This window comes from Diceros bicornis, chromosome 35 (assembly GCF_020826845.1).
Source record: "Diceros bicornis minor isolate mBicDic1 chromosome 35, mDicBic1.mat.cur, whole genome shotgun sequence".
NCBI lineage: Eukaryota > Metazoa > Chordata > Mammalia > Perissodactyla > Rhinocerotidae > Diceros > Diceros bicornis.
In genome coordinates this window covers 30,783,235-30,809,083 of record NC_080774.1, presented here as the reverse complement: position 1 = coordinate 30,809,083, position 25,849 = coordinate 30,783,235, and the positions used below count along the sequence as shown (strand labels likewise).

General features: G+C 49.7%; 1 protein-coding gene across 4 annotated transcripts in view; it reads left to right on the top strand.

The window, feature by feature from the left end:
- PI4KA (phosphatidylinositol 4-kinase alpha) overlaps window positions 1-25,849 on the top strand; it is a 127,049-nt gene that overhangs the window by 92,557 nt on the left and 8,643 nt on the right. For all 4 annotated transcript variants that reach the window (XM_058532059.1, XM_058532057.1, XM_058532058.1 and 1 more), the window contains 16 exons: window positions 1,792-1,911; window positions 5,192-5,284; window positions 6,456-6,612; window positions 6,851-6,978; window positions 12,090-12,248; window positions 12,528-12,679; window positions 14,084-14,191; window positions 14,812-14,939; window positions 16,043-16,162; window positions 16,321-16,400; window positions 16,503-16,696; window positions 17,736-17,826; window positions 18,200-18,367; window positions 19,108-19,161; window positions 22,941-23,061; window positions 25,042-25,171. In XM_058532059.1, the coding sequence (XP_058388042.1) occupies window positions 1,792-1,911; window positions 5,192-5,284; window positions 6,456-6,612; window positions 6,851-6,978; window positions 12,090-12,248; window positions 12,528-12,679; window positions 14,084-14,191; window positions 14,812-14,939; window positions 16,043-16,162; window positions 16,321-16,400; window positions 16,503-16,696; window positions 17,736-17,826; window positions 18,200-18,367; window positions 19,108-19,161; window positions 22,941-23,061; window positions 25,042-25,171 (2,003 nt within the window). The remainder of the gene's footprint in view (window positions 1-1,791; window positions 1,912-5,191; window positions 5,285-6,455; window positions 6,613-6,850; window positions 6,979-12,089; window positions 12,249-12,527; window positions 12,680-14,083; window positions 14,192-14,811; window positions 14,940-16,042; window positions 16,163-16,320; window positions 16,401-16,502; window positions 16,697-17,735; window positions 17,827-18,199; window positions 18,368-19,107; window positions 19,162-22,940; window positions 23,062-25,041; window positions 25,172-25,849) is intronic.

Genomic DNA, 25,849 nt, shown 5'->3' with positions numbered 1-25,849 from the left:
AGGACTCGTCCCGTAAGAGTTCTGTCTAGGCTGCACATCTAGCTGCACACGAGTCGTTTCAGACCAAAGCACTGGCTGTAAATTAAAATGACTCCAAGGTGAGCCATTGTTGAAGATGGTCGAGCAGAGACAACAAAAATGCCACAATATGTGTGAGGAAAGAGTAGCCTTAAAAGGGATCAAAGATAAGAAAAATGCCACTAGAAGAAACCTGGCTTCACAAAGAGCAGATGCATCAAGAGGAGCTCATGAAGTTGACCTGGGCAACATTTGTCAAGATAAAGCTAGTTCCAAAGTGTTTCTGAGTGTGGAATCCAGGAAGGATGGAGCAGCCAGCTCCAACAGCCTTGGAGGCTGTTTGGAAACACATTTTGCAAGTGCCCGTGGGTTGAGCCTAGGGTCGCGGTAAAGTTCCTCCTTCCGCAAAGATGTTGGAGCAGTGAGGATGGAGCAATTGAGGGAATGAAAAAGATGGAGCCCAGTGTCGGGCAGACTTACCAGCTAAGCTGGACAAAGCTGGGCCTTGTAGCTAAGCCACGCCTGTAATCTGATGACTGTAGCTGTCTAGTGTATACACTATTATTCCTTGGACTGCAGTAGTTTCTCAAACTGTTGATATTTGGGAAGTGTCTGATTTCTTTTGGTTCACGTAGAGGAAAGGGGCCTCAGCTTCCAAGGCTGCAGTCTAAAGAGAGGAAGCCCCCTTTCATTCCTGAAAGTGTTCAATGGAGAAAAAAGGGATCAATAGGGAGAGCTATTTATTTTCTCAGGCCTGGCCTAAGAAGGAAATGGAAAATGAAAAGGCTTGAAATGGTCTTGATACCGCCACCAGGCATCCCGTTGGTGTCGCCCCAGGCCCTCTGTTTCCATTTCCCCTGCATATCCAGTCTTTCTGAACCCTCACCCCACCTGCCTTCCAGCCCTCACTGCCCAGCCCCACCGTCCCCGTCCCTCTTGGGCCTCTTGCCTGCAGCCTCAGCTCACCCCTGAACTGTCCTCCACGCTGCCTACCGCACTAGCCCAGTTTCAGTAGTAAATCTGCTCAGTGTACCTTCCTGTTACTTGTGCTCATTAGCCACTCCCCATAACCATGGGGTCCATGGTTGGGGTTCTGGGGCTCCAGGAACCTCCTCAAACCAGTGGCATGGTTTTGTGTGTTAATGCTCGTTGGCATTTTCGTGAGGGGAGTTATGTGGTTCACCCTAAACTCCTTTGCTTGGTACCCAAGGCCTTTTGGACCTGGCCTGACTCTGGTCAGGCTTTCCCCCTGCTGTCTTGCCCCTTGTTCTTGCCACTCCTGCAGTGCTGGCCCCTCTTACACCTCCTGGCTCTGCCAGGTGTCGCTTTGCCCCAGTGTCCCCTTCCACCGGTTGGCCAGGCGGACTCAGGCACTTGCTCTGCCTTCCTGCTGTGCGTCATGCCCCGCTTTGCAGCAAGGACGCTGCAGCAGAACTGCCCACTTGTTGACAGCAAGACCGGGGCTCTGCAGCTCTGTTTCCCTGGCGACTAGTGCAGCACGTGGCAGATGGCAGATGGTCAGCAAGGATGCACTGAAGGAATAAGCGGTCCTCTCGCATTTACTGAGTGCCAGCCGTTCTGAGATTGGGCTTCATCCTCGTTCACACATGAGCAGCAGCCAGTCAGAGGGCTTGAACTTACTGAGGGTCCCACAGCCGGTCAGGAAGGGGCAGACCCAGCATTGGAACAGTGTTTGATCTACTACTTCACACCTTATTTTATAAAGATTTATTTTTACCTTTAAAATAAAACAGCATTTTTTTCCTATTTCAGGAATATCTGAACAAACATCAGAACTGGGTGTCGGGACTGTCCCAGCACACAGGGCTGGCCATGGCCACTGAGAGCATCCTTCACTTTGCCGGCTACAACAAGCAGAACACAACTCTGGGGGTATGTGTGCACCTCCTGGGGAGCAGTTATCTCCTTCAACTGTGGGAGCCATAGTGTGGGGGGAGGCCAAAGCTGATATTTAGCTTTTCCCAGAAGGCACCTGGGCGCCCACGTGTCGCACATGTGGGCGGTGCTTGCAGGGTCTGTCAGCAAGTTGGAATCAGGTCAGAGATCCCCACATTCAGAGAAAAGCTGGTCATTAAAACAGGCATTTCCTTACATGCTTCTGTTTTGAAAACATGGATTGATGGAGATGTAAACTCAATCATATTGGATTTCCGTGTGTCCATAGCCACAAGGAAGGGAACTGATCTCTGTTAGACATGGACAGCATTATTTTATAGTCAAGTTGATCTGAAACATTTGTAGTCCTGTTTTCAGCAGGTGCTGAACTGCACACACACATCTTCAACTCTGTCTTGTTCTGCTTGAGATTAATTTAGAGGACAGCAGGTCTACTAAGTAGTACTTTCTGAGTTAAATTAGAGCCTAGGATCAAAGCAGGAGGTTGACAACGGGTGATCTGACTGGCAGTGTTGTGTTTTATCGGCTCCCAACCTCAGGGCCTAGGGCCTGTGTCTCTCTGGCTGGACATAGCGTGACTGCATGCACCATTTGTGCTTCTTAACTCTCTCTCAGGTTGGGATAGGGAGAGGCTGCCCACTTGTCTTTTAAGAGCATGATATGATGGAGGTGCAGAGGCTGAGCATCTGGGGGGGATGGTGACCCTGTGACTTCTCAATGTGGTCAAGACCCAGGGCAGGAAGGAAGGAGCCCATTAGGCAGGCTGAGTGCCCTTGGCCTCTGTGGCAGTACCAGAGGAAGCCAATGTCTTCTCATACCTCATGTCACCCTCGGATCTCTCACTGGGAGATCACTGCATTTCTCTGAAGACACTGGCGTTCCAAACACAGCTAGCAGAGCCAGGCGCAGCCTGCGTCTACAGACTGGGCTGCCGCCCCCCAGATCTTCCTGCTCTGACAGGGCCTGGTGGCATGAGATCAGCTCCCCAACCTGGGTCCCTCCACCACTTTGAGGACATGAGAAGAAGCCAGAAGCCAGACTCATAGACTAAGAATGCGTATGACAACTCAGTTCTCTAGGATTTAGCCAGCTGACTTGGGTGAGATCGATTTTGCCTAAAAGATTTAAATCTTTTTCCTCAGACAATTAGATTTAGGTTAGGTTTTTCCCTTTTCTGTTGCTAAAGAAGAAAGGATACTTTTTCTTGTGTGTTCTGATGGTTGGTTGTGCTGGAGATCCTGGCCGAGGCGCCCCTGCTCCACAGAAAGTGCAGGAACCTGCAGGAGGGACATCTCGCCATCACATGGCACAGAGGGGAGAGCAGCCTGTGGAGGCCATTTCAGGAGCGTATTTTCAGGCCAGTGAGTCATGTTGCCCAGAGACCTGAGTTGGAAAACTTCTGCAGGGCCATCCTCCGCACCTTGGAGTACCGAGTGTGAGCCAGAGCAATCAGAGCGGTCCACGAGGGCAGGAGCTGGCCTGCACTGCAGCCTGCCAGTGCCGTTGGCTGCCCTGGGGGCTATGCGGACATGGCTGAGTCCCGTACAGCTTGTGAGAGGGCTACTGTCATCCCCACTTTGCAGGGGAGCACATTGAGGCTCAGGGACAGCAAGTGACCTCCTCTGGGTCTCATAGCTGGTTATGGCAGAGCCAGGTTCCAAGGAAGGCCTGCTTGATGCCAAAGGCCACATTGTTTCTAAAAAATGTAAAGCAGTTTTACATGACTTTTTTTTTTCTTTTTTTGCTGAAGAAGATTAACCCTGAGCTAACATCTGCTGCCAATCTTCCTCTTTTTGTATGTGAGCCACCACCACAGCATGGCCACTGACAGATGAGCGGTGTAGGTCCCCCTGGGAACTGAACCCAGGCCACCGAAGCAGAGCGTGCCAAACTTTACCACTAGGCCACTGGGGCTGGCCATACGTGACCTTTTTAAAAATAAACCAGCTTAATAATTTTATGAGAAAACCATATATTTTTGTTCTGGCTTATGTTTTGATTTTTCCAAAAATTTATGTGTTCTTCCCCTGACAGTCTTTCTCCCCACCCGCTCCCCCAAAGAAGTCCCTCAAAACTCTAACAACTGAGAAATTCATTTTCCTCAGTCATATCTATATGTCAAGATGTCAACGAGTTGTGTTGATTTGTAGTAAAATGTGCTGAAGGGAAGCGTGAAAGGTGGTCATTTAGACGCGTGTTGGCAGTCTTCAGTGATGCTGGGTGGAGCTGTAGCTAGAGAGCGTGCATGGTAGCAGTGACCAGCCAGGGTTAGGGAGAGATGTCACTGGAACCCTGGGTCCTGGAGGGGTGGGAGGGGTTGGGGGCTATGACTGAAGCTGAAGCAAAGGAAGGGAGATGTGTGATTTGCAGATATTTGCCCCATTCTATGGGTTGCCTCTTTACTCAAGCGTGTGTCCATTTTGTCTTCACCGTTAGACTGTCAGCAGCCAGTGGGTGTTTCAGAGCCCCTGCTGGCTTTTGCTGGGTCTGTTGTCACTGCTCTCACCTTCAGTCGCCGTTCACCTTCTTTAAGTCACATTATACACCAGCACACCTCCGCAGAGAAGACATCCCTTAAGCATTAACTTCACAGCATTTCCATCGCAGATTACTATGATTTTCACAACAATCTGGTGATTTTTTCTGTTGCAAAGGCCTGTTCACCACTGGGGATGACAGTAGTCAGGATGGCAAAGTGAAGCTATAATACGAGCTGCCTTCCAGAGAAATTTTTCATACTTTTTGTGGGACATATCAATCTAGAGAATGTTCTAAAATATTTCATTTGGGCCGGCCCCGTGGCTTAGCGGTTAAGTGCGCGCACTCTCCGCTACTGGCGGCCCTGGGTTCAGATCCCGGGCGTGCACCAACGCACCACTTCTCCGGCCATGCTGAGGCCGCGTCCCACATACAGCAACTAGAAGGATGTGCAACTATGACATACAACTATCTACTGGGGCTTTGAAGAAAAAAAAAAGGGGGATTGGCAATAGATGTTAGCTCAGAGCCGGTTTTCCTCAGCAAAAAAGAGGAGGATTAGGTCGGATGTTAGCTCAGGGCTGATCTTCCTCACATACAAAAATAAATAAATAAAAAATAAGATAAAATATTTCATTTTATTAACTTGCCAGCACTGAAGGTTTTTAATAACCCATGGATCTGAACATAACTTCTTAACTGGACTTAGGTTTGCCATGGTAAACATGAGGAACACATGTTGCGACAGTCTGAAATAATTATTGATATTTGTCTGTAGGCAACTCAGCTAACCGAGCGCCCGGCCTGTGTAAAGAAAGATTACTCCAACTTCATGGCGTCCCTGAATTTGCGCAACCGCTATGCGGGCGAGGTACTTCTCCTGCCCTCATGTCCAAGGCTCTTCAAAGTGATGCCAGTCTGCTCCTCCCAATGGAAAATGAACAAGGGGTCTGGGCGAATGTGGAACTCACTCATTTGAGGTGGACTTGAAGGCCTGGGGCCCTGGGACCCATCAGCACAGTCTGGAGCTTTTATGACACTCCCTCACCACACTCTGGGTGCACTGAAGCATTCTATTTTTCTGGCTTTTTTTTTAAGTGGTAGAAAACACTCATTGAGTGCCATGCATTCTCTGGGGCAGTTGGTGAGGTGTACCTTCTGTTATTTACCAATTTTACAGATAAAGAGGCTCCCAAGATTAATTAACTTGCCAAAGTCACACAGGCGGAGCAGGATCTGGAACCACATCTGACCACTGTGAGGGCTTTCATCCACCACACCCATTTATCCTAGCCTGACAAGTGGCTTCACCTTTCTGGGCCTCAGTTTCCTTATCACACAGAAACTAGTCTACACCATTTCAGAGGCCCTCGCAAATCCATTGGTGGCCTGGTCCAAGTGGGGGACTCAACTCCCCACCGAGAGCTTTGAGACTCACTTATTCCAACAGTCGCACTTCCTGTGCCAGCAGTGGGACCCATGTTCCACTCCCCTACATTCTCAGTCGCTGGGAATTGCCCTAAGGAGCCGTTCCACATGTTTGAAATACCCCAGTGATGGTGGGAAGTCTATCTTTGGGGGTAGGTTTGGTTTTTGGAAGGAGTCGGGTCTCCTATATAGTCAAGTCTTGTAAATAAAAGCAGTACTCTTTCTTAGGGAAAAAAAATGATATATGACTTTAAAAATAGTGAGGCTGATCTTGGTTGAGTCATTGAGTGAGTCTAAGAGAACTTCATTTATTCACTTCCATTCATGCAGCCGTACTATGGGTCAGATCCCAGGCTCAGTGCTAGAATACAAAGATGACAAGACCAAGTCCCTGCCCTCAAGGGACCATCCCACCGTCTAGAATGGTGGGAATGCCAGCACACATTTCTAAAAGAGAAGTTTCCAGAAGAGCTGTGAGCAGCGGTAGCATCATTGAAACGAGCCTGTCACCCTCTGCGTGCATAAGCTCTAGTTTGGGACAGTGAAGCACCCATTGGGCCTCGTCCACATGCCTATATTACATGTGACTCTCTTGACGAGCGTGCTTCTTGCAGGTGTATGGAATGATTCGGTTTTCAGACGCCACAGGCCAGATGTCTGACCTGAACAAAATGATGGTCCAGGAGCTGAACTCAGCGTTAGACCTCGGTAATGCTCAGAACTACACGCAGGCCATGTTCAAGCTGACGGCGATGCTCATCAGCAGCAAAGGTAATGGACAGAGGCATGTGGAACTCTGGGCTCGTTTGTGAGTGTTTGCCTTCATCATCCTTAATGAGCCGGAGCTCCCCCGAGAGAGGCCTCTGTGGTGTCTTCTCGTGGGGGCGGGGGAGGGCAGTAAATAAAAGGCCACCGTTGGCCCAGCTGGTGCTGACTGTCTTGCTGACCCGGGGAGGCCGTGGGTTCAGCCTCTGTCCGAGGACCCTGAAGAGGGTGTGTTTGGTTCCAGATTGTGACCCACAGCTCCTCCATCATCTGTGTTGGGGTCCCCTCCGGATGTTCAACGAGCATGGCATGGAGACTGCCCTGGCCTGCTGGGAGTGGCTGCTGGCCGGCAAGAATGGAGTGGAAGTGCCGGTAGGACATGGGCAGTGGTCAGCTCCTGAGGGCGGGGTGGGGTTAGAGATGGAGAGAGCCTGCCCTGGCTCCTTGGCTGACGAGCTTGGAGACCCTGGGCAAGCCACTCACCCTCTGGGGCCTCTGTCTCCTTATGTGTAAGATTGTGATATTAATGCCTGACCACAGGACTGTCACAGGGACTAGAAAGATTATATGTTAAAAGCATCCCAGTGATGCCTAGAAGCAGTTATTTTTCAAAAGCTTGGTAGGGGGAGCCATTTCTCTGCAAGTAGAACACCTGTCGACATTGAGTGTGATTGGGAGCTGCTGTTTGTCCATGAGGACATTTCTCTTAGCCTGCTAATTTGGGGAAGAGCAGCCTTCCTTGTGTCCATATTTCTGAAGTTGCTACTGGAGGGGGCCCACAGAGAAGGCTGTATACACCCTTTCAGCTGATTGGATGAACACCTAAGAACAATGTTATTTTTCAAAGCTCCCGTTAATTTCCACATAACAGGAAATTTGACATGTTTTTTCTGTGTTTCTTTTTTTTTTTAAAGATTTTATTTTTTCACCCCAAAGCCCCAGTAGATAGTTGTATGTCATAGCTGCACATCCTTCTAGTTGCTGTATGTGGGACTCAGCCTCAGGATGGACGGAGAAGTGGTGCCTCGATGCGCACCCGGGATCCGAACCCGGGCCACCAGCATCGCAGTGCGCGCACTTAACCACCAAGCCACAGGGCTGGCCCATGTGTTTCTTAAGATCAGTTGAAATAAGTGGTCAAAAGAGGTGGGTGAAGAGGTGTTTTCTTTTTCTTGTTCCCTGAGAGAAATTGGAGTATTTCCAAAGACGGAATTAGAATGTTTCAGACAAGTGTTGGTGGCAGTAATTGTAATACCTCATGTTTGCCTGGTGTGTTATAATTGCATGGAGTTTGAGTGGGGCACACCATTCAGAGTCTGAGGAGATGTTTTGGTCCAGTTGTTTCATAGTAGGCGAGAGGCACTTACCCCTGCCTTTCAGAAGAGGAAGTCAGCAGGGGCCCTGAGCTCACCAGTGGGTTCTGGACCCTTTCTGTGTGGAACTAAGGTAGGCGCTGGGTTCTCAGCCTAGCCAGCTCTGCTCTCATCAGGGAGTTTGCAGAAGGGTCTGTGGAAGTCCCGCTGCAGCCTGCAAGGGCTCTGACTCCAGAGTAATGCTGCTCATCTGTATAATGAAAATAATAACAAGGGTACCTATGGCATAGAGTTATTGTGAAGATTAAATGACTGACTTCACTTCATGGGCCAGGGACAGTGCCCAGCACTTAGTGAGCTATCAGTAAATGCCAACTGCTGTTGTGATGGCAGCTGTTGGTCGTCATTGCCAGGTAGAGGATTCTGCCATGACAGCTATCTACCATTGCCATTCTATACACCTATTTTCTCCCTATCATCCTTTATGTTTTTCTCATCTATTTTACTACTACATGTGTTATACACCTTATAATATTGTTATTTTTGTTCTAAAAGTCAAAAGCATTTTAATTAAATTAAGAAAAGGATTTTTCAAAAGCCTTATAAATTTATCCAAATATTTTCCATTTTTCACACTCTTCAAGTCTTTCTGTCAACCCAAATTTGCAACTGTTCTCTTCACTCCAAGGAACTTCCTTTTGCATTTCCTGTAGTGCAGGTCTGCTGGAATAAATTCTCTCAGCTTTAGTTCACCTTCATTTTTTATGCATATAGATATATTTTCTGAATCTAGGATCCTAGGTTGCCTGTTTTTTTTTTTTGTTTTGTTGTGTTGCCTTTAGCATGTTAAATTTATCTTCTATTGTCCGTTGGATTGCATTGTTTCTGGGGAAAAGTTAGCAGTCATTCTTATCATTCTTTCTCAGTATGTGCTATTGTTTTTGTTTTTTCTTTTAGCTACTTTTAGGATGTTTGTCTTTATCTTTGGTTTTTAATAGTTCGACTGTGATGTGCCTAGGTGTGGTTTTCTGTGTATTTATCCTGTTGGGATTCATCAAACTTCTTAAATTTCGAGATTTAGGGGTTTTCATCAAACCTGGAAAATTTTGGGCCAGTGTTTCTTTAAATATTGTACCCATTCTCTCTTTCTTCTCATTTTGGGATTGCAGTTACACATATGTTGATGACTTGATATTGTCCCATAGGTTATTAACATTCCCTTCAATCATTTTCTATTTTTTTCTATTTCTCTCTGTTTCATTTTGGTTCATTTTAGTTTGCTTGTCTTCCAGTTTCCTGACATGTTCTTCTGTGTTATTCATTGTATTGTTAAACTATTTTATACATATTTTATTTCAGATATCGTAATTCTTAGGTGTAGAATTTCTATTTCTTTTTTTGTGTGTGTGTGTGAGGAAGATCAGCCCTGAGCTAACATCCATACTAATCCTCCTCTTTTTGCTGAGGAAGACCGGCTCTGAGCTAACATCTATTGCCAATCCTCCTCCTTTTTTTTTCCCCAAAGCACCAGTAGATAGTTGTACGTGATAGTTGCACATCCTTCTGGTTGCTGTATGTGGGACGCGGCCTCAGCATGGCCAGAGAAGTGGTGCATCGGTGCACGCCCGGGATCTGAACCCAGGCCGCCAGCAGTGGAGCACGCGCACTTAACTGCTAAGCCATGGGGCCGGCCCCTCTTACAGCTTTCTTATCCACCACTACTCAACAGTCCAACTGCTTGGTTTGTCATATTATCCAGATCTTTCTTGCTGTTAGCTTGGGGTTGAAGGTCATCTGTTTCTTCTCACTCCCCATCACTGCCTTTACGGGGACCTGCTGTCCAGTCCCAGCAATGCCCCAGGAAGCCTTTCAAGTTTTATTTCTGTGTTTTTTGTATTGTTGGAGTCTGCTTTGTGATTCTTTTTCCTATTATAGTAGCAATGTATGCTTGTTATAGAGAAGTTGGAAGTTCTGAGTGTAGTGAAAAAAACAAAAATCATCCCTAACCCCAACTTCAGAAGCAATTGCTGATGGCGTCTTGATGTCTTTTGCCTTCATGGGGAGATAAAGAGCTAGTGAGCCTGTTGATCTCACCTCAGGATGAGGACCCTCCTCGTGAGAGTCTAGGGCCTTTGTTCCACTAAGATTGGCAAGAACTCTGATCCCTTGGTGTGGTGCTCAAATTCATGACCCAAAACAAATGAACTCAGGCCCACACTGGCCTCTGCCTGTCTCACCACCTCAGTAAATGCCAACGTAATCCTTCCCTCTGCCCAGACAAAATCCTTACAGCTATCTCTGATTACTCTTTTTCGCACTTCCCACAAATGATCCTCAGCAAATCCCGTCAGATTTACGTTTTTACTTTTAAAGTATATTCAGAAGCTGACCAATTCTCAGCACCCCAACTGCTGCCCCCTTGCCCCAGCCTCTTTCATCTCTCCGCTGGACTAGGGGGGCAGCCCCTGGCCTCCCTGCTTCCACCTGGGCCCTCTCCACCTTCTCCACAGAAGTTGACTGGTTGCAGTCAGAGCAACCAGTAAAATGTGGGTCAAATCAGGTCCCTCCCGTGCCCCAGACCTGTGAGTGCTGCCTCGTGCTCACGCAGAGTAAAAGGCAGACTTGTTTCTATGACCTGCAAGCCTCCTCTGCCGCCTTGACTTCGTCCTCTTCTACTCCCCTCTCTTGCCCCATTATAGGCAGGTTCCTGCTGCCCCTGCCCTCTGGGCATGCTCCTGCTGTAGGCTGCGAGCCTGGAGCGCTGTTTCCTCTCCTGGCTGTGTTCTTCTCAGATGGCCTCATGCCTTGCTCCTGCATTTCCTCCAGGGCTTGTCTTAGCTGTCCGCTCTCCACCAGGGCTTTCCCTGGCCACCCCACCTAAAATGCCACACACCCCCCATTCACTCTTTCAAGCCCTTTCATGGCTCTCTTTTCCTCTTAGCAGTGGTCAGTGTCCAGTGTCTATAGCTTGATTCTCTTATCATTTGTGGCCATGCTATAGACCAGGTGGGTGTATTTGTCTTGTTCATGCTCCCTTCTCAGAGCCTGGAAGGCCTTGCTTCAGAGGAGGGGATCAGGATGTGCTTGTTGAACAAATGAGTGGGCATGTGGCCTTGGCTGTGGCTCATGGGCCCCCGGCAGCCCTGCTGTTTCTTCCTCTACCATTAGGCTTGCATTTGGCTGCAGGAAACAGAAACCGGGCACAGTGCCTCGACCACCAAGGGCTCATCCTCCTCGTGTTGAGGGCAGCTCGTTGACGACATCCTGGGCTCCTGTCTGACTCTGCCACCCTTAGCATGTGGACTTTGTCCTTACCCTGGGGACCTCCAGATGGCTTCTGTGCCTCCAGGCAGGAAGGAGGGCAGAGGACACTGGCTGCCCTGGCCTACTTCCCCAGGGCCTCACCCAGTTCACACCCACTAATGAGAACCCTTAGCCACCCTAACCAGCAGTGGCCTGGCTGAGGGTACTTATGACTGGCCATGTGGCCACCCTGAATAAAACCATAAGAAAGAGGGAGGGGGGATGGATACTGGGCAGGGAGCCAGGGTGTCTACCCTAGGCACCAAGCCTTAGTTGCCACCTCTCTCACAGGGGTCTAGATGCCCTTGAAGGAGCTGCCTGTTGTTGTCAGGCCAACAGTGGAGGCTGGTCCTCTGCAGAACCACCCAGTGGCGGTTGCGGGCTCCACTCGGCTCCTGCAGTTATTCCCCAGGCCTGGTTAGCAAGATGAAGGTGTTATGCAGGGTCCGTGTGGGATAGAGAAAAGGAATAGGTTCTAGAGCCAGAATCCAGTCCTGCCCTTGCCAGCTTGGAGGCCCTGAGCAGGCTACCTCACCTCTGGAACTGCAGGTGGGTTCCAGGATTGTCAGGGAGATTCAACCAGGTGGTGCCTGTCAAGGGCCCACAAAGTACCAGGCACATTACAGTGTGCCAGCACCATGAAGTGGGACACACAGAATACGGTCTGGTGGTATTCAAGAATGGCCTTTTTGGTAAAAAGAAAAGCTGGGAAGTGGGATCATGGGTGATCTTTATTTTTTTCTTCATACTTTCCTTGGTTTTCTAAATTTTGTTCAGTAAGCATCTATTCCTTTCATAATTAAAAAAAAAAACAGTAGGCACCTTTCTGTGCTTTACGAGGAGCTAACAGTCATTGTGTACTTGCAGTTTATGCGGGAGATGGCAGGGGCCTGGCAGATGACAGTGGAGCAGAAGTTCGGCCTTTTTTCTGTGGAGATAAAGGAAGCGGACCCCCTGGCAGCATCAGAAGCGAGTCAACCCAAACCTTGTGCCCCCGAAGTAACCCCGCACTACATCTGGATCGACGTATGTTTCCAGCCCCACTGCTGCCCCAGGCTTGGCTATGTTCTGCCCACTCTAGCTCTGGGGCCAGGGCTCACCCTGGGGCCCATGGCTTAGTGAGCTTGAGGCTCCAGGTTTTAAGATTGCTTACCTGGGGGGAGGGTAGGGAGTGGTCCCTGGTGGCCTCTCCCTGCTTCCCCTCAGATCCCCACCCGCCCTCCTGTCAGCCCAGAGCCCCTCCTCAGCTGGCTACACTGGAGTGGGCTGGCCAGGCCCCAGCAGCATGTTCTCCTTCCCACTCAGTTCCTGGTGCAGCGGTTCGAGATCGCCAAGTACTGCAGCTCTGACCAAGTGGAGATCTTCTCCAGCCTGCTGCAGCGCTCCATGTCCCTGAACATCGGTGGGACCAAGGGGAGCATGAACCGGCATGTGGCAGCCATCGGGCCCCGCTTCAAGTGAGGGGCTCTCCTCTGGGGGTGCTGTCTGTGTTGCTAGTGCTGGGGGCGCTCTCCACAGGGCTTTCCCATGGTTGGTCATTTATTCACTTGAAACTGACCGAGCCCCCAGTATGTGCAGGTGCCCCAGAGGGGGATTGGCACGCGAATGACCTGGCCCACCATGCTCTTCCAGGGCTGGGGAAGTCAGGCAGCATGCTGTCCACGTGGCGGGGAGTGTCCAGGAAGCTGGTTCACTCATGGACCTGGGCAGCTCTTCTAAGCTGATTGGGCACTAGGCGGCAGCAAAATTGTGTTACTGTTCTGGTGACATAGTAGTGAGTGAAAAACAGCAGGTGGTGTGGCAGAGCTCAAGTGTGACAAGCTCAGTGTGGGGGCCAGCAATGACTTTGGGCAGGTCACTTTACCCTCTCAGATGTTTGCAGAAAACTTGTGATCGTGCTTACTGTATACCAAATCCTGTGTAAAACACCGGCCACACCAGTGGACAGCATGTACCCCTGCATGTGGGACATGTGGCCTGGTGGGGGCCCCCAAGCTAGGTGCTGTGATCAGGGGCACTCTGGATACAGCAGGAGGAGCTGGGCCTGCAGGTGCCTGGGGGATGGCAGGAAGGGAGGGAGAGGGTCCCCGCCAGAGTATGCCGCTCCCCCAGCCTATGCCCTTCCTGCTGCCTGCTGGCCATGCCAGCTCTGTCTGCCCCTCCCCTGAGCTCCAGACCGTGTTCCTGCAGCCTGCTGGGCACTCCCTGGGGCCGTGCTTCTCAAACCACTGTGGGGAAGGGCTGGTTCTCTTTTTCCTTAACTTCCAATCTGTCATGGACCTATACTTTTATAAAATGCAAAGAGAATGAATTACTAGAAAAGGATCCTCACTGGACTGTCATAGCAATGTGAACTTGCCCTAGAAATGAGCAGCTGCTCCCTCTCAGTCCCTGTACCTCCCTTGTCACAGATCAACACAGTCTGTAGACACCCTTTGAGGAGCCCTGACGTGGCAGAAACCAGGTGCTTAGGAAATTTCTTTTTTTAAAAATTTGAATTAAATGTTCTACCTTCATAGCAACTATAGGTGACTGTACCTCAGGGAGCAGTTTGCAGATTGTTTGTTAGAATGAAGCTTCTGGCTAAGGCAGATTAACAGACAAATTGTTCATTTTTCCCCCAACAAAAGTGAGGGTTTAAAAAAAACATTTTCTAAGACATTTCAGGTTCAGTAAACCTGTGAATGGTAATCACCTGGCTAATGTCACAGTCCTGGCACCCTAGAGCTCTGTGATCCGGAGATGTGCCCTGAGCTCAAGGACCCAGTGGTTTGCAGGGGAGACAGGGACCCCTCGGAGGTTCAGCCCAGGCTGAGCAGCTCCAACTCAGCTCTGACGTGGCCTCTGGGGCTCTCTCATAGACTGCTGACCCTGGGGCTGTCCCTGCTGCATGCTGACGTAGTTCCAAACGCAACCGTCCGCAACGTGCTCCGTGAGAAGATCTACTCAACTGCCTTTGACTACTTCAGGTACACCCCTGCCAGCTGTACTGTGCATAGTGTCAGTGACAGCCCAGCCCCACCCATGCCCCAGTTGTCCCAAACCCTGGGGAGTCACAGGAGGAAACAGTTTGCCTGGTTTATGTGCCGACTTCCTTGTTCAGCAGCCCTGGCGCCCCTGGATTTGAAGATTTGCAGTCCTGTGCATGTTTCCGCGTGTGTGCTTAGAGCTAGCCTCCCTATGAGATGTGCACACATTTTCCCTCAGTTCCATTGACTTAAGAGATTAAGTGCATCCATTTAACTTTCCAGTTAATATGAATGGTCATTGCACAAAGAATTGCAAATACTTGCTACCTGGGGCTTTGTAAGTGTAGTTTTGTCATTGCTTGGAAACAGCTGCAGCTGCACGATCTGCCACAGGCACACTGTTTGGCCGAGAGCTGTAGACCTTGCCCAGGATAGTGCTGGGCGTGGGCACGAGAGGGGTCCGAAAATCACACTTTCCACCATGAACTAATGAGATAGTTGTTGCTGATGACTAGCTCCGGGCTGACCACTCATGTTACCTCTCACTGCTTTATAATATGCCTGGCTTCTAGTCCCTGGCTCCAGGCCCTCAACTCTTGTCCTCTTGTGGTTGTTTGAAGTTGTCCCCCAAAGTTCCCTACTCAAGGAGAAAAGAGGCTACGGGAAGACATAAGCATAATGATTAAATTTTGGACCGCCATGTTCTCGGATAAGAAGTACCTGACTGCCAGCCAACTAGTTCCCCCAGGTAAGTGTTCTCAGCAGTGCAGCTGCTCACGAGTGGCAGGGCTGAGGTGTGGGAGTAAGCAGGACAGACGTGCTGCATGGTGGGCAGCCCTGAAAGAGCCAGGTCAGAAGAGCAGTTAGGGCCCCGCTGAGCCCTGGCCTCAGCTATGCTGTCTGGTCACCAGAGGCCCAAAGCCTGCCTGGCTGCCACTTCTCCTCCAGCCCCAGCTGAGGAGCAAAAGTAAGGCAGGAGGTTTTGAGCAGACGCCACTCAGCATAACTTCTCCCGGCACCAGCTCAGTTCAAAGGCACCCCCTGCACATCTGCCGGGCCAGTACTGGGCTGAGGCCAGTGTGCCATGATGAATAAGGCAGGGTCCGTTGTCATCCAGTAGGAGACAATCAAATCGGCAGGTGATTTCAACATGAGGGGATCGTGGAAGCACCCCTCAAGGACAGGCACTTGGCCCACTGGAGTTGGGGAGCCAGGGACATTTTTCTAGAAGAGGTGATATGTGAGCTGAGTCTCTGAGGATGAACAGGAGCTACCCAGGGTGGACGAGGGGAGAGGAAAAGGTGCTGAAGGGTAAGCAAGTAGCAGAGCTCCACAAGGACACCATGTTCTTATTTCTCTCAGCACGTAGCTGATTACATACCACAAATTAGGGGTGAGGAGCAGGCTTTCTGCAGGCAGATCTGCAGCTGACAACCTGGCTGCCAGGAAAAGGAAAGAAACATTGAAAATCAGGCACAGTGATTTTCTACATCACCTTCCTGGGTCCACTTAGAACAGGGCAAGCAGCCCTTATCACCTGCCCCCACAGGCCCTCGGGTTATTGCTATGTTAAAGGACAACATGGTGCTCTGGGAGATCAGATCACTGCTGTAATTTATCAAGATGACTACTCATATTTGTTTTATTCTGTTTTAAAGGTTAGGAGGAACATAATAAATTTAGTAAACTTTCCATCTAGAATGGTTCACTAAGGAACTTCTCAGATGTCTGGGTTTGTTCTACAAAGCCGTCAATGGCTGTGTCTTCCCCTCCCTGCTCCTCCACTGATTGCCTGATCTCTGGTGAAAATCCACATCCTCATTCTAGAAGCAACAATGTGTTTGCCCACAGATAACCAAGACACCCGGAGTAATCTGGATATAGCAGTCGGGTCTCGCCAACAGGCCACACAAGGCTGGATCAACACGTACCCCCTGTCCAGTGGCATGTCGACCATCTCCAAGAAGTCAGGTCAGTTGAAGGTGGGCTGATAGGTCACTTGTGTCTGAGTTATGTCCTGGCAGCTCAGACAGCAGACGGAGCACTGAAAGCTTCCTCTGGGTTCTAGAAACGAAAAGTGGGCCTGTGAACTCCAAGGAATACACTTGTGCCTTCTCGTTCCCTACCAGGCATGTCTAAGAAAACTAACCGGGGCTCCCAGCTGCACAAGTACTACATGAAGCGCAGGACGCTGCTGCTGTCCTTGCTGGTAAGGTGCCGCCCACCACGTGCCCACAGCACCCTGGGAGGAGAGTGTAATGGCACATGGGCGCATGCAGAAGGCGCGTGGGCGTCTGTCTCATCTCACCAGGCCACTGAGATTGAGCGTCTCATCACATGGTACAACCCACTGTCGGCCCCAGAGCTGGAGCTGGACCAGGCCGGAGAGAACAGTGTGGCCAACTGGAGGTCCAAGTACATCAGCTTGAGTGAGAAGCAGTGGAAGGACAACGTGAACCTTGCCTGGAGCATCTCTCCTTACCTGGCCGTGCAGCTGCCAGCCAGGTGGGCCCAGGTCACACCTGCTTGACGAGGGCCTTGCCAGAGGTCCAGTGCGAGGGTACCTGGGTGGGGAGGAGAGTGACGTGTCACCACCAAGGACAGTTGGGGAAGCCATCTTAGTGGGCCGGGCCCCTGCCTTGGCCATTCACCTGGTCCTTCTGTGCAGTGGTACACAGCGCAGACTCCTGCCTGGGGTGTCCCAGCACGTTGGAGCCTGAGGACATAACATCAGGGCACATTCAGGGCCCCAATCTTATTAGAGAAGGAAAGGAAGCACATGGAGGCTGTCACCCCAGGGAAGTGGACCTGGGGAGGGTTTGGGTTTGTTCTTAGATGTCATCTTTCAGTGGCAGGCTACTCGGAGGAGGCAGCCAGCAGCCGAGTGTCCTGTGAACTCTCTCTTGGTAGCTCTTACAGAGACAGAACTCTTAAGACCGATGGTAGCTGAGAGTGACTTCCAAGGCCCCTGTGTTAAATCCCACCAGAGGGATGGCATTCACCCCATGTGTGCCTCCGAGGGTGGACCTTTCTTCCCTGTGAGCCCACACTTGCCTACTTACAGCTTCCTCCTTCTAGTCTTGATTCAGTCCTCTGGATCAGGACCACAGCCTGACAATGTTTACGGAGAGTCTACCTTGCATTGGCCTGGGGCGGTCACACCTAAAAACTTGCACCCGCCCTGCCACCTACTAAGGTGCCTTCCAGCCCAGGGCCGCCATGTATAGATGGGCTGATTTGGAGGCCAGGGCAAGGGGATGTTCTGAAGGCAAGGACTGTAAAGGGAGGCCTCCTTTGAACGGTGAGTGCAGGCTAATTCCTGTTCGAGATAATTCCAGCATTTTGCCATAACCATTTATAATGCTGTTTATTGTAAGTACTTGCAGTCAGTTACCAACATGTTTGTAGCATAGAGCATTTAGATATCACTGAGCATTGTTCTGCATCCTTCCAGTTCAGGGCTCCTCTGGCTCCCCTCTTCCATGGAGATGGAGCCCCTATCAGCCCATGAGGCCACCCTACCCACACCCTCTGTGCTCCGTAGGTTTAAGAACACAGAAGCCATTGGCAACGAAGTGACCCGTCTGGTTCGGTTGGACCCAGGAGCCGTTAGTGACATCCCCGAAGCTATCAAGGTAGTGTAGCACATGCTGGGGCCTGGGTTCAAACTGCACAAAAACAGAACTGACTCCAGAAATGCCTGGAAACTAGAAATATGACAAAAACCTAGTGACCTCCGGGGTATAATGATTTTTTAACTTCCTGTGTTTTCCATTCCTCATATGAAGCGTTTATTATGTTTACAGTAGAAGAGTATTGAAGGCACTTCACCCTAGTTGAAGTTATGCTGTTTTACATAATGTGTCAGAAGCATTTTCCCATGTTGTTACATATGCTTTATAATCATCACTTTTGGGGGCCATCCTTGTGATGCAGGATGGGACCAGGTATTTCCCGAGGGGCTCCAGGGACTACCTGAGCCAGACCGTCTCCCTGCTTCCTTCCCAGTTCCTGGTCACCTGGCACACCATCGATGCCGACGCACCCGAGCTCAGCCACGTGTTGTGCTGGGCACCTGCAGACCCACCCACTGGCCTCTCCTACTTCTCCAGCATGTACCCTCCGCACCCTCTCACGGCACAGTACGGGGTGAAAGTCCTGCGGTCCTTCCCCCCGGTGAGCCAGGTCCTGCCTGAGTTGGTCTCAGTGGGACTCTCCAGAGGTGTTTAGGTGGAGAGATGAAAGATAGGCTTTATTTCAAACCCAGACGTAGGTCTGATTAAATGTTGGTCCATCTTAGAACACGTCTTCATTCCCCATTTCTGTTCAAGTAGTCACAGAAGATAGATTTAGTTCTCATTCAGATGTGTTTACTAGTTACATTTATTTTTTAACTTAAATTAGGTGTTTGAGTTAAAAAAGGAGGTTTAGATGAGTTTGGTTCCAGTTGTGGCCATGTGGGCACGTCACCCAGCCTCAGGCTGTTGGGGAGCCCAGGGACCCCACATGACAGCCATAGTGACAGGGGTTCAGTTGAATGTTCTAGAGAGTGACTCACTGTGGCTCAAGCACATGGGTCTGCTATAATCTCAGCCTTTGTCCCCGAGCAGGCCCTCAGCAGTGAGCACGGGCAGGCCCTTCCTTCTCTCCGTGTAGGCGTGGGAGCCTGGTTTCACTTTTTCTCACTGATGGTGTGTTTCAAGCCATTGGCCATTTTCCTTGCTGTCCTCTGGGCTCTCCCTGCTTCTCAGTCCTCTGTGGTCTCCAACAAGGACGGTGTCCCATGTGCTGAATGACAGCAGGGCCATTCCAGGTTGGGGTGGGGCCCTGAGACATCCATCCATGTTGAGATGTCCTCATCTTTCTTAGAGGTAAGGAAATGTCCTCCCTCCCTAGCTTCTCCTTCTCCTTTGCAGGACGCCATCCTGTTCTACATCCCCCAGATCGTGCAGGCCCTCAGGTATGACAAGGTAAGGCTGTGCCAACTTGTACTGTGAGATGTGCTGGGCAGTGTGGAGGGAGCTCTTGGCGACGGGGACAGAGGCCTTGGGAGCTGTGACCACGGTCCCTGAGCTCCTCTCACACACACTCCCACCGTGGTTGTCACCAGTGGCCACGGCCAGGAGGCCCTGCTCACCCTGCCTCACCCTGAGGCCCAGAATCACTGTGCAGAATGAGTGTGTTCTGGAAGTGTTGATGGCCGCTTGCTCAGAGTAGGCAACCTGGCCTGGGTTCCCCACTCATTGGATGGGAGTCTTGACAGGTCCCCTAGCTCCCTAAATCCAGCTCCCTTGTCTTTTCGGTGGGAACTGGTGAGAAGGATTAGATGAGATGACGTATGTATTAGTTTGCAAGGGCTGCCAAAGCAAAGTACTATAGACTGGGGGGCTTAAAACACAGAGATTTATTTTCTCACAGTTCTCGAGGCTAGAAGTCTGAGATCAAGGTGTCGGCAGGTGTTGTTTCTTCTGAGGTCTCTCTGCTTGGTTTGTAGATGGCCATCTTCCCCCCATATCCTCACATGGTCATTCTTCTGTGTCTGTGTCCTAATCTCTTCTCCTAAGGACGCCACTCAGATTGGATGAGGGCCCACTCTAATGATCTCATTTTATCTTAATCACCTCTTTAAAGGTCCATCTCCAAATACAGTCACATTCTGAGGCACTGGGAGGTGGGTAGAACTTCAACATATGAATTTGGGGAGGGCACACAATTCAGCCCATAACAGCATACAGGCATATAAGGTGCCTAGCACAGGGCCTGGCACAGAAGATACCCGCAAGGGTGACAACCCAGAGCCCACACCGCCAGTGCCTCGTCCCAGTGCCACCCCCCACACCCGTGTCTGAGTGCAGCAGCAGCATCTGCCTCTTCCCTGCTCCTGCCAGTACTGCTCCCCGCTGCCCTAGACTGGCCTCATTTCCCTGCTACATAGGACCCCAGAGCACCCTGTGTCCTGGCTAAGCCCTTGTGGCCCTGGCCTACCTGTTGGCTGCCTCCTGCCGCTCCCGTCTCCATAGTGGCTGTGAGTGCTGTGGTGAGGTGGCCCGGGGCTGGCTTCTTCCCCACAGATTGGCAGGATGCTCCATCTTGGTCCATAGACCAAAGTGCTTCTAGAACCACAGCCAACCTCTCTTGAAAGACCAAGTCCTGTGTTAGCTAGGTAGCTGCCAAAAGCCCTCCAACTTGAAGTGGGTGATTTTGGTACCGTGTAGAACTATATTCGCTAAGCTGGGGCCTTCTCACTGGTCCTACCACCTGGGGACTGTCATGATACCCCTTTCTCCGGGTACCAGTTCCCCTTCCCCTTTTCTCCCCTCCCGGCATTGTTCTCCCTTTACCCTTGGTGTCTCTGCTTTCACCTCCACATGAGTGCACCGTGCTGGCCATCAGAGAACTCCAGCTCCCCAGGCAGTGTGCTCAGTGCTCTGCGCTTAGCACGCAGACCCAGGTGGGCTCCGGTTATCACAGAGAGGCCTGGGGACGCTGCCACTGGTACGTGGAGATTCAGGGGGGCTGCAGTTTGTTTTATTTCGCTATTATTTTACATAAGCTGCTTTTCAAAAAAATCTTGATATATATTTTTTCTTTATTCCTTTTTTTCTAGTTTTCAAAATGAGTTAATTCCTTAGCATTATCCAAAGATGACCGATGAGTTTTTCCCTTTTCTCCCCCAAATATCATTATAAACCCATGAATTTTGACGTGTTTGATGTGTCCCACTCCACTATAGTTATTTTTGAGGTCCATCTTCCTAACTCAGGGAACCCCCTGAGTGTCTACTTTGTTTTTTGATCTTTACTCTTTGATAACCTCCTTGCTTTCCAGAAGGACAAGATATTCCAGGCTCTTCTTGTATTTCTTCTGTCTCAGACCTGGAATCACCAATTTTCCTAGGAACTCTGATTCATTTTAGTGAGAAATGGCATTGAGACACTGGAATCTGAATGCTGAGAATGCTCACTGCCATTGAGTTAACCGTTATTTCTAGGCCTTTCTGGTAGATAGAAATTTTTTTTTTTAAGAAAAAATAAATCATGAGATTATACTGCTATTTTCAATTCAAATGTAGAATTACAGAGGTTTTTGGTTTTTTTTTCACTTTATTTGATTTTATATTTGAATCTTTTAACATTAAAAATATTGGTTCCTAACAATTAACATATTACCTTTTTGCTTTATCCTACTGTATACAATAGTTTCAAAAAAACTAATAATACCAGTATTATTACTCAATGTAATTACTGAAAACTGGGTCACATTTTTTTTGCTATATTTTCCATTAGGGACATACAGTCAGATGACTCTATTTTAAAGTCACTTGAAATGATTCTTCTCTGTGTGGTTACACCAGCTCAAGACTCAGCTAGTTTCAGTGGTTTCTTTCTTGCTTTCCATTTTTAGGGATTTTTTTAAGTCTAAGCTTGAGGGGATACAAATGTATATATGTATTTGCTTATATTTTTTTGAAACACTAATAAAAATGGCTAGAGAGGGAGCAAACAGGATGGAAGTGACTATGCTTAGTAATTTTTGACTTTGGAACTATCTCACTATTTGCATAGTTATAAAGCAAACATATATATATTTTTCAACAAAATTGGCCAGCAAGGCATCTATTAAATGGATTAAGAAACACATGGGAATGACATGCTAAAATCTTTTCCAAAGCCTGAAGCCTCTGTGGTCCTGAGTGATTGGTGACAGTTCCTCCTTGTTCATACTGTGCTGCCTCAGGTTCCATTTCCCTAGTGTAGTCGGATTGTTACTGCATTGAGTCCCCTTACACGGTCTTGGCAAAGTGGACTGGATCACTGGTTTATTATAAAAGGATGTACCTCAGGAACAGCCAGACAGAAGGCACACATGGGATAAGGTACGTGGGAAAGGGCGCGGAGCTTCCATGCTCTCCATGCACGCCACTCTCCCAGCACCTTCACATGTTCACCAACCCAGAAGCTCTGCAGACCTATATTTAAACACACTATAAGTTGAATATTCATAGTTTGTCTTTAGATCCATTTGCTGGGTTAGAATTGGGAAACCCATAGCGATGAGTTATTTGAAGTTTGACCTGTTTGGTAAGCTCACCCACCCAAGTTGAGGACATCCGTCCAAGGAATAGTTTACCAGATCAGGGGCCACAGGGAGGGAGAGGCCACTTCCCCAAGAGTCTTCCAGAAAGGCTAGCCACCTTTTTAACCTAGGACATGCTAATTAAAACTGGAATTATGAGTAGCAGAAGATTACTAAGGAGGAAGAGGAGAGGTCCTTAGGATGGTGGCCATGGTGTGTCAGCTCATGAGGGAAGTATCTATGCATGAGATAGAGTTTTCTAGAACCTGCCCATCACTGGGGAACATTGTTCTAAACAACAAGCTTATAGGTGAGTTTTAGTACCTAGCCTATTCCTTCCTCATACTTGACAACAGCAGAAATGGGTGAGAGAGTTGTGGTTCTTAGAATCCAGGGGAAGGAACAGAGGAGACAAAAGCTGACTCGTGCTTGTATTGCAGACCCTACCACCCGGGGCCCCGTCTGGTGGTCAGCAAGCTGGAACTTGGCCTGGCCCCCCGGGGGACTCATCACAGACCCAAGAGAGCTTGCTCACACAGCCAGAGACCCCTTGGCCTCACTCCTTGCTGGGTCTGCAAGTGCTGGGAGTCAGCTCCTGCTCTGAGTTAGGAAGAGTCTCTTTTGGTGGAGAAGGGCTCCAAGCCTGGGCTGATGGTGACCTTGTCTCCTACAGATGGGCTACGTGCGGGAGTATATTCTATGGGCGGCGTCCAAATCCCAGCTTCTGGCACATCAGTTTATCTGGAACATGAAAACTAACACCTACCTAGATGAAGAGGGGCACCAGAAAGACCGTGAGTACTCTTTTGTCTTCCCTCAGGTCTCACCCCATCTTTCACACCTTGGGGGCTGCCCAGAGCCTTCCTCGGCCTCCAGGGCCCTCCATGACCCTTGCTGCCTCTACTTCCCATCCTTTGGCGGGAATGCCTCACCTTTAACACCCAGTGGGAGCAGGACCCCCCTTCACAAAGCCTTTGCTCACCCACCCTCCACACGCCCTGCCTGCCCCGTGACCCTGCAGCTGGCCCCTTCCTGCTGCTCTCCGAGCACGGGTGAGACCCTCCTGCTCCGGCTGAGCTGCTTCTCCCGAGCAGTCACCCCGTGCTTGACCCCGCGGCCCCATGTAGGGGTGAGGTGGCTGCCCAAGGCAGACTTCTCAGACTCTCATCTCAGGACCCTTCTCATCTTTAACTGTTGAGACCCTTGAGGAGCTCTGGTTTATGTGGGCTTTAACTGTCAACGTTAACCAACATTAGAAAGGAAAACTGAGACATTTAAAAAATAAAAAATAAAAACCTGGGCTGGCTAGGTGACGTGGTGGTTAAGTTCGCGCGCTCCACTTTGGCGGCCCAGGGTTCGCAGGTTTGGATCCCGGGTGTGAACCAACACACTGCTCATCAAGCCATGCTGTGGTGGCGTCCCACATACAAAATAGAGGAAGATGGGTACAGATGTTAGCTCAGGGCTAGTCTTCCTCAGCAAAAAATAAACGATTACAAGTTAACATAATGTATTTTTATGAAAAATAACTTTAAAAAAACTCAAATACGAGTGAAAAGAGTGGCGTTGCTTTACAGTTTTGCAAATCTCTTTAATGTCTGTAGAAGACATTAATTTGTCTTTAATAACGTCATAGTGTCTTTAATGTAATAAAAGACAGCTGGATTCTCATTCTGCTTCCACATTTAATCTGTTGGAATATGTTGTTTGGATGAAGTAAACTCGGGAAATTCAGCCTTGCACAGATGTGTAGTGTAGTTGGAAAAGGGAGGGGCATTTTAGTAGTCTTTCAGGTCACTGTGGATGTTCTCTGTTGACACTGCACCAAACTCGACAAGTGGTAGTTTCTGAAAGGTTAATTGCAATGTGGAATCTGAAACCAGGTCCATGAACTTCTGCTCTGTGCATTAAAGCCCACTGACCTACCCTGCACTCATCCCCATGCAGGACTTTGTAACGTCCAGCAGTGGTCATTTATAAAATGTAGATGGGTGAGCTATGCCCATCTCCCGAATGTCGACACGTTTCATTATACAGTGTTTAAAAATCACTTGGGTTAATGCTCCACCAGTCTCATATAACAGAAACATTCATAAGTTTTAGGAAACTGTCAAGCTCACAGTAGCAGATGCAAGTTTTCCAAAATTTTGTAATTGTTTCCCTTAAATGGCAGATCCATTTTGTTCGTTTTCAAGAAAATATCCATTATGTACCTAAGTCTCAATAACATATTTTGTCTGCAAGTCTTTCTTTCAAGTAAAAGTGATATTCCCTGAAAATAGAGGTTAGTTCAGCCTGCAAGTCAAATGAACGCAAGGTGCCCTCCTTGAGCCCACGAAGTGCTCCAGGGGTGGCGGCAGAGGCGCCCCGTGTGCTTCCCATTTCGTCACACAGAATATTAAAAGGGCGTATTTGGGGTAGAGTTTAATAAATTAGTGATTGTTTATCACTTTGCCAAGGACAGTCTTAAGTGACCCTCGCTTTTGTTCTTGCCGCGAGAGCAGAGCCGTGAGGACCCAGTGACCACTAGCGCCCTGGGCCCCCCCCACTTCTGCACAGGCTCGCAAGCGTCAACACTGTAAGGAGGGCCAACAGCCTCTCGCTGTGGTTTTGACTGTGGGGTCCGCTGCGAGGGTCCCAGGGACCCCCGGCACACTCAGGATGGCTGGTCTAGGTGCCTGCCGGGGACACCTGGGATGCACCTCTGCAGACATGGGTGGGGTTTCCTGGAGGGCCTTGCTGTGGTGCAGGCTCACTGTCGGTTTCTTTGTCAGCTGACATCGGCGACCTCCTGGAGCAGTTAGTGGAGGAGATCACAGGCTCCCTGTCGGGCCCAGCCAAGGACTTCTACCAGCGGGAATTTGATTTCTTTAACAAGATCACCAACGTGTCGGCCATCATCAAGTAAGTGGCATCTCCTTCCAGTCTTGGCTCCTGGGAATTGCCTGGGGAGCTTTAAAGGTCCCAGCGCCCAGGGCTCCCCGCTGCTGGTTCTATTGAAAGCCAGGGTTGGGAATCTCTGCTCTGGTGATTCAAGTCTCTTGAAAGTATAGCAAAATGCGCAGCCCTATGAACTTCAGAAAACATCTTAGTTTCGTTCCGGATATTGTCCTGCAGTTTGAGGCTACTCTGCTCTCTCCAAGTTCTGAAGGATCCTAGCAGTATTAGGAAAACCAGACCCCTTCGCAGCTCCCATCGTCATTGCCCTGATTCACCTCCTGGGCCCTCCATTCACGTGGGCCTGACGCCATCCTTGGACGTCTGCGGCACTGCTCATTTGGTGGGATGGGGCCCTGCAGTCATCGACGCTGGCTGAGTGCCTGGGGGGGCTCCAGCAGGGGGAGCACTGGGTGCCCCCAGGGGCCTCCTTTTCCAGTGCTCAGGCTTCTCTCACCTTGGTCACCCCGTGGCTCAGCCCATGTCTCCTGAGGCCCTTTCTCAGGCCAGGTACTAGGTGTAGCAGTGATGCAGCAGCTTCTAGCCCACAAAGATAAAGGGGTGGGGAGGTGGCATTTCCTGGGCATCTGTCACATGGCAGGTGCAGGATTCCACTTTACCCCTCCCCTCCTCATCCTAGGGGAG